The 8,233-nt window shown below is 38.0% G+C and overlaps 1 protein-coding gene across 1 annotated transcript in view; it reads left to right on the plus strand.

Annotated features, from left to right (window-relative positions):
* The window catches only part of PIK3C3 (phosphatidylinositol 3-kinase, catalytic subunit type 3), a 75,580-nt gene that overhangs the window by 12,280 nt on the left and 55,067 nt on the right, over nt 1-8,233 (plus strand). Inside the window, exons 6-10 of the mRNA XM_009891607.1 lie at nt 4,846-4,917; nt 5,350-5,439; nt 6,010-6,114; nt 6,606-6,698; nt 7,361-7,546. Coding sequence (XP_009889909.1) covers nt 4,846-4,917; nt 5,350-5,439; nt 6,010-6,114; nt 6,606-6,698; nt 7,361-7,546 — 546 coding nt within the window. The remainder of the gene's footprint in view (nt 1-4,845; nt 4,918-5,349; nt 5,440-6,009; nt 6,115-6,605; nt 6,699-7,360; nt 7,547-8,233) is intronic.

Here is an 8,233-nt window from a genome sequence, read left to right on the forward strand (position 1 = left end):
CTGGCCTTCTAGTCTGCAAGGTGGCAGCCTGAGCGGCATCCCAACTCAGGGGAGGTGCTCTCCACAGCCTCGTGCAATCCAGAAGAGCTCAGAGAGTCTTGCTAGAATTGGTACTTAGAGGATCCAAGATAATTGACTTTTTATCAGGTACTTTTCCACTCTGGCCCAGCTTAGACAACAGGGTATTCTGGTACTTCCCACTGGTTACATAAGCCTAGAATTTGCTAGATCTGGGGGTCCTGGTATCCACCCACCTCTTTGGCCACAATCCATGTATTGTCAGGAGTGATCGATTATAGTTGTCACTTTCAAATCGTAGGCGTCATGGGAGCCAGGCACACCTAAGAGGTTGCCATAGTGTTCTGGTCCATTACTCTCCAGCTTTTCTTTCTTCCATGTTAGACAGTAATGTGATGTTCTGGTCCATTGTATTGTTATGTGGCCCAGGTGGGGAGGAAATCATGCCAAGTTCCAAGTGGCCTAAAGGGGGGGGGGGGGGGGGGGGGGGAGGGGGGTTGCACCACCACACACCTCCAGAAACCTACCATTGTAGATTAATTATTCCTGATTTACACACATGTTTTTTGTCATTGTGGTTTTATAGATGTGCAAGGTGAGGAAGAGAAGATTTAGGCTTCAAGCATGCATCTATCTCTTGTAACAGAGGCTTCTGAAGCATGTTAAAAGTGCATGGAACAAAATAACTATGAATTGGCTGCTCTTGTGGATATAAAGTAATCAAATGTGTAATAGTACATATTAAAGCTATAACTAACTGCAGTTTGAGGGCTTTGTTGTTACGAAGTAGCTTTCCAACAAGTTCTTGACCCTTTTCTGGCAGCAGTAGGAAACTACATAAATTAGTGCCTGTCTTCTCAGTTTTGTCATGCTTCCAATTACAGTGTACAGTATACATATCTGGCATCACCAATCCAGTATATTGAGTCTAATGAAAGTAGGTTCTGTTGTCAGCTGCCTGTGACCAATAGTAGAAGTGGAGATTACTTGTCACAGTTTTGTTGATAAATTTGTTTTCAAGTGTTTACGAAGAACTAGCCTGTGAAACAGTGGCTGATAGAATTTGAGGTGCTTTGACTCAACATTCAATTACAATGAAGTGAAGTAGTGGTGGTTCTTTCCATGTTCTCTGTTAACTTAATTTTAATACAGCATTCAAGACATGAAGGATAGCAGTCTGCTAGTAACAAGGGCATTACTTCTCATTCTCCGTTTAGGCAGAAATTCAGTGTGGCTTTCCAAGTGCAAATAACACCAACATTTATCATTAATGTGTGTTCGTGCAGGTTTCAAGTGAAACCTTTGTTTGAATAAATAAATTGATTACACTGCTGCATCCATTTTTTAAAAAAAATAATAAATAAATCTGATTATCAGAACGTTTTTTGTGGCTTGAAAGAAAAAGTAGTGTCTACAGCATTGGGTGTCCATAGGCTTTCTGTGTGGGAGAAGTTGGATCCCATTGTTTTTGCTTGAAATGATGTTTTGACTAAAGAATAAGATAACAAGAACCTCCTTATTTAATGATGTTGTGAAACTGATTTTCAGAAAAGTGCAGAAGAACCTTTCTGCTTCAGAAAATTCTGCAAATTTTGTTGACTTTCTTAAATGGTCTCTAATATTTGTGGAAGGTCACATGCAGTGACCTTAATGTAGTGAAATACCTCTAAAGGTCTGTAACATAATAATTTAAAGCAAGTTAATTGCTGTTTAGTATTGATGTTGCTTTTGTTTCCCAGTGGCAAAATAGCAGGTCATCTCAGGTTCTGGCTGTGCTCGCAAGTAATGCAGCCGAGAGGAGCAGATTTGTAGAGTGAAGAAGTTGTTGCTGAAGGCCCAATGTCTGCGCTGTGTGCTTATACTTAAGACCGGCTTTAATCAAGTCCTGTGGGCTGAATGACTGTTGGCTGAATGACTGTTGGCAGTTGAAAGATTTTAGGGGTTTCTAAAGCCTCCATGATATGAACCAAAACTTACTACATGGGAATAATCAGGAGAGACACTTCAAAAGCACTCACCTGACCAAATTTAGAGTTGAACCTCAGGCATTGGGATAGTTTAGTAATTTTGTATGGTCAGGGTCACAGTGATCCAGGTGATGCTCTCCAAATATGAGAGAGAGTTAGAGCTATGGGTTAATCTAATTGGAAGGCAATTAACAACTGGAGTCCTTCATGAGCAAACTAATGGCATTGTGCCTTCTTAAGGATTTCACAAAATAGCCTGTTCTGAAAATGTTGTTAACTCCTGATGCAGTAACCTGTCCCACAAATGCTTGGCAAAACTTGCTTTCATAGCAAGTTTTGGTTGAAGCTTAAGGCTTTATTCTAAAACGCAATGAAACCCTGGGAACCGAGTTTTTCTAGTGCTTGATCTGAATAACTAGAGCTTTTTAGCGTGGCTTTTCAGCATAATCTAACTGCATTTGAAAAGCAGAATTTAAAGAACAGTCATTATAATATTTTATTCGAAAGGTTAAAAAAAGACACATCAGCAGCATCACTGGTCCTGGAAAAAATCCCCAATCTTGGTTTTAAAGGGTGTTATAAACATTTTGACCCTAGTCACTGGAAGATTTTCTCCATTTTTTACTTTAGTTTTGTAAATAAGCAAATTTTAGGCTTTTGTGATTCTCATCCTAGTAAATTCTAAGTTGGTAATAGCTGACATAGGCTTTTGATTATGGGGTAGGTGCTCCATTTTTACCGGCCTGAAAGCTTTGTCAGACTCTTTCCTTTCATAGCTATTTTATGTGAATGTTTTCACTGAGAGAAAGATGAAGTAGTATGGGTGTTATTACTGCTTATCCCTAGAGAATCCACATGGGATATGGATGTTATAAATGCCTCAGTAAGAGTTTGAACATTTATTAGTTGCTAGTGAATCCACTCCTATGTCAGGTCTTTCCTACAGCGCTTTTACGTGAAGGGTCTAAACAGAGTAAAAACTTGTTTGTCACTGGGGCATTGGCAATCCTTTTTTTTTTATAAAGGTTGAGTCAGATTGCAGCTTTATGGTTTTGATTAGGAAGATAACAAGTTAGTAGATGAAAATTGGTCTGTCATCTCTTGTCATCAAATACGTTTATTTCCAGAAGGATTTTCTGCTCAAAACAATTTAATTTTTTTTTTTTTTTTTTTTAATGTAACTTGACTTTGTAAAACTAGTTGAACATGATCTGAAAGTTCTGTCTGAGATGGCAGAGGTTTTAGTACAATACGGGTGCTGATCTGTCAGTGTGGCTCCTACTCAGTTCAGTCTACTGTTATATTGATGCAGTAGTATTTTGTTATAATAGGAAAGCTTTAGATTTAAAATTATTTCAATACAATTAGGTTAAAGCTAAGTATGTTATTTAGGCAGTATGGTTTTAAGACAGAGAAACTGTAAGCGAATGTCCTCTTTCTCCTCAGTGTTTGCATGCATGCTTTTTTTTAAAGACTAATGAGAAAAGCAATCCTGCTCATATTCTGGACCCTCATCAGCCACAGCCAGCTTGTATGTATATTTCCTTTAACTAGGAAGGATATGTGTGTAGTTACTGTCATTATTTTGACTGTAAAATTGGTACTTCAGAAAGGCATAGGATGTTAATAAATGTAATAGAAGTGTCTTATTATTAAAATGTCATGCATTTTAATAATAAGAGTTCTTTTACTATAGTCAGCAACACAAAATACATGTAGCTGGAAAAAAGTGTTTCTCCTGAAAGGTTAATAGCAATTTTAACTCCTGTGTCTAGTTGGTGACGAATGATTCTTTTCTTCTCCTTGATACAAGCCACTCACTTCTTTTAAAGAAGAAACTCCGAAAAGTATAGAAGCAAAGCTATGCTAAGAGGCATATGGGGTTGGAAAAGCAGGAGTTAAAAAAAAAAAAAAAAGAGAGCGGAGGCAGAAGCAAACCTGAGCAATTAATCTCAAAACTTACATTATTGAGGGAAATGTTGATATGTCAAAAAAACCTATTCTGAGCTGAAATTTACTCTGAAATAAATGAACGCAAACTAAGTATAAATATAGCATAGTAAATTTTATGCTGGCGTTGTCTTGTTGTTTTTTTCTCTTTACTGTTTTATACTGTCTTTTAAATGAAATGTTCTTTAGCAAATTGTGTCAGTTAATCCTTAGTTACACTTCTAAGGTGAAAAAAAACAAAACCAGACAGCTGGGTGTGACTGGAAGAGGGAAACAGATTTGCTGTTTTTGCTGGGGTAGCAGGCGTTTTTATTTTTCCTTCTGCTTGTTTCAAACAGGAAACTTTTAGCTTCTCCCTTCCCTTATTTAGGACTCCCCTAAGGAAAACTAGCAGGCTCCTGTGCTACTGCTCCAGAGCAGCATAGCATAAACTTCTAGAAGAGACTGGCATGCTTCATAGATAGGCACACATATATCTTCTTAAATCCGTCTTTGTTGAACTGTTAGGAAGTATTTTCTGCAACATGGTTGTTATTTCTAGGAAATTACACATTTTTGGTGACAATGTGGACCCTGATTTGGTTTCTCTTTGCGCTTCCAGAGGACATGTGTAATGATAATGGCAAATTTCTCCGCTCACCTGTGTACCAGCATGGTAGTGGGTTGCCAATTTGTGTCTCCTTGGATGAACTTTCATCTATCTTGCCACCTTCTTTATCATCTGGTGAAAACTAACAAGAAAAAACATCCATTTCTTATTTTCTGTTTTCCCCTTTATAGCTGTCAAATGTCAGCAAGATGCAGTTGCATCGTTCTTTCACTGTGGTATAATTCACAATACATTAACATGAAATGTTTCTTTTCCTAAAACTTGAGATGTTTAATATGCCTTTAACCTTTTGTCGTTCAGGATGGTGATGAGTCATCTCCAATTTTAACAAGTTCTGAAATTGTTAAGATTCCAGATCCCCAGATGTCTATGGTAAGCATATTCCATGCAGTGCAATCTGTATTATCGTACTTTTATTGAAGTTTTCATAAATGGAAGTGAAAGTTCGCCTATGTTGCTGCCTTCAGTATTTTAAAATTCCAGTGGAAAGATGTATTTGACCACTTGAGAAATATCAGCGGGTTTGACTTGTAATTTTTTTTTTTTCCTACTGCTGCTAGATTAAAATACAAGAATTGATTTAATGCTTATGTTCATCTCCTCCTTTCCATACCTAATGTGCTTGCTTCTGAGGTGTAGGAAAACAGATAAGGGGGATTATTGGCAACAGAGATCGGGGGTGGGAATGTAAGGTAAGAAGGAGCTGAAGAAAAGAAATGTAGAGGAAGGTACAGTAACTCTTGGTCACTTTGTCTGTTAAAATATTTTCTCCCTACACTCTCTTGTATGTTGTCTTTCATGTAGACAGTGCCTAAGTACAGTTCTAGAAAAGATTTCCATTATTGTGGATGCCAATTCAGTGGGACAGGTATTGGCAGCTTTGGGAACCTTAATGTAAGTGGGCTTCTACTGGCAACACTGTTTGAGCACTGTGTAATCTAACACTGCAAGAGCAAGTCTTGACAATGCTGAAAACTGCCTTGGCTGCTGAAATCTCGTTGGCACTGTGGCTCCTATTGTGGCTCCTACTGTTGCTAACATGGTATTAACAGTGGGAAAACTTTTTGAGAAGTTTTTCTTGCATACAAAGCTTTATACTGCAAACGTCCTAAAAAGTGTTTATAAAGTGGCTAGCACGTTTGAGTGCTGTCTAAATCACAGATGTGTTGACTCGCTTGCGTTTTGCAGCAATTCACCAAAAGGCAAGGTAGGGTTTGTAAACTGTGTGAAGTAAAAAAAGGAGACAAAAACTCAAAATCCCCAACAACCCTCCACATATTATTGAAGGAGTTTCTTCTAAAACAACAACAAAAAAAATCTGGAAGACTCTAGTTTTAGATGTGAATTTTAGTTGTCATGCGTTATTCAAGATACTGGTGAGTCTTTGCTAGGTGGTTTCATTTCAATAGTAATTTTCTCTGGAGTTTAAATATTTATAAATACTGACTTACCCTCTGCGTTTAGGAGAACTTAGTAGAAAGCAAACATCACAAACTTGCTCGAAGTTTAAGAAGTGGACCTTCTGATCATGATCTGAAGCCTAATGCAGCTACACGAGATCAGCTTAATGTAAGTCAGTCACGTGATCACTACATTCAATTGTGTTAGGTAGATTGGTATTAATGTATGGTGACACTTTAAGGAAAATACAGTTCATTTCAGTTTAAAGAAAGTCATTAGTGAAGAATTGTCGTTAAGTGCTTCTTACAAGTGCTTAGTTTGATGGGTCTCACTCAGAAAGAAGCAGAAGGTACTTGCTTATTCTTTTGTAAAACAGTTTTGGGGGGATAAGAATGCATATTGTGCACTTGTCATGTAGGTGTTAATGGCAGTCTTAAAGTAACTGTATATTGCCTCACTGCCGGTTCTATTAACCACTTAATTGAGGAGCATCACCATGATAGCATGAGAACTTTGTGTTGTTGGAAAGTTGTTGTTTTTTTTCCCCTAGCTATTTTTAAGTGTTGTCAGTGTGGTGCTTTGTCACAGTGTAGTCTGTTAACTGGTTGATTATGCCTGTTCATGTTTTTAACCTCACTTTCTGACTATGTATCTAATAGATCATAGTGAGTTATCCACCGACAAAGCAGCTAACGTATGAGGAACAGGATCTAGTTTGGAAATTCAGATATTACCTTACTAATCAGGAGAAGGTAAGTTGACTGATTTGAGAGGACTTATTAATGCAAGAGGTGCTTCATCTGGCACTCACTCTGCAATGTTGTGTCTTTGCAGACATACAGAGCTTCAGTGTCTTAGAAGCTAGTAAAGATTATTTTTGCTTTTTCTACAATGTTACTGACTTAAAAATTGGTGACTGTAATTTTCCCCCTTATATCATATGAACTGACTATTACTATATCAGTCTTTCTACAAACACTGACTGTCAGCTTAAAGTACCAATATTGTCAATTTTGTCTTCAGCAAAGAAAAATTATTAGAGAGGACTTCCTTCATCCCCTTTTAGACAAGGGTTAGCGTTACCAGAATAAGTATTAGCACACCAAAAGCCCAAAGGAATTAAATAAATAAATAATCATCCAGCAGGGGGCATTTTTTATGTAGTGGTAATCGTGGTAGAACAGTAACCATTGACTTTACCTTTTACTTAAAAGATAACCCAGCTGCAGTTTTTTAGGACATATTAAAACTATCCAATATCATGTTGTTGTTTACATCAGTAAGGCTCCTTCGGCCTGTGCTTATGTAAATATAGTCTGAATCTAGTTCTACCTTAATGTGAAACTTTGATTTCTGAAATGATTTGTTTAGCCTGGCTTTTCACTGATGACTTGTCCAATCTCTTTCTATTTAGGCCTTGACAAAATTCTTAAAATGTGTCAACTGGGACCTACCACAAGAGGCAAAGCAAGCACTGGAGCTATTGGGCAAGTGGAAGCCCATGGATGTGGAAGACTCTCTAGAGCTTTTGTCATCTCACTTCACCAACCCAACAGTTCGGCGCTATGCCGTCGCAAGGCTTCAACAGGCTGATGATGAGGTATTCATTGGTCTGTGGGTACATGTGAAAGTCAGCTGGTCTCAATATTTTTAGTGTCATTGAGTACTTGAAATGTTTGTTACTTTTTAAGGCATTTAAGTGAATAATAGTGATGGAAAACTTAAAAAAAAAAAAAAAAAAGAAAAGAAATTTACTGTGATGCTATTTACTATAAGCTCTTCATGGAGCAAAGTCTTTATATGATTAAGTGGCACTCATTGATAATTGTCTTAGTGTGAACAACTAGTGATAGCTGGTTTTGTCAAACAAGGTGAAACAACCGTATGTTCTCCTTAGAAGCCAGTGATAAATTTTGAATGTTAACCTGCGTAGAAGGGCTCTGATTTTAAATAGTCTACTAGAAGAATTTCAACAAATCCACCTAGTAAATTCATAGAATCATAGAATGATTCAGGTTGGAAAGGACCTTGAAGATCATTGAGTTCCAACCCCCCGGCCATGGGCAGGGACACCTCCCACCAGCCCAGGTTGCCCAAGGCCACGTCCAGCCTGGCCTTGAACACCTCCAGGGACGGGGCCTCAACAACCTCTCTGGGCAACCTGTTCCAGTGCCTTACCACCCATAAAGTGAAAAACTTCTTCCTAATGTTTAATCTAAACGTGCCCTCTTCCAATTTATAGCCATTCCCCCTCGTCCTGTCACTACAAGCCCTAGTAAAAAGTCCT

The sequence above is a fragment of the Charadrius vociferus genome, unplaced genomic scaffold (genome assembly GCF_000708025.1).
Source record: "Charadrius vociferus isolate BGI_N301 unplaced genomic scaffold, ASM70802v2 scaffold599, whole genome shotgun sequence".
In the NCBI taxonomy this organism is placed as follows: domain Eukaryota; kingdom Metazoa; phylum Chordata; class Aves; order Charadriiformes; family Charadriidae; genus Charadrius; species Charadrius vociferus.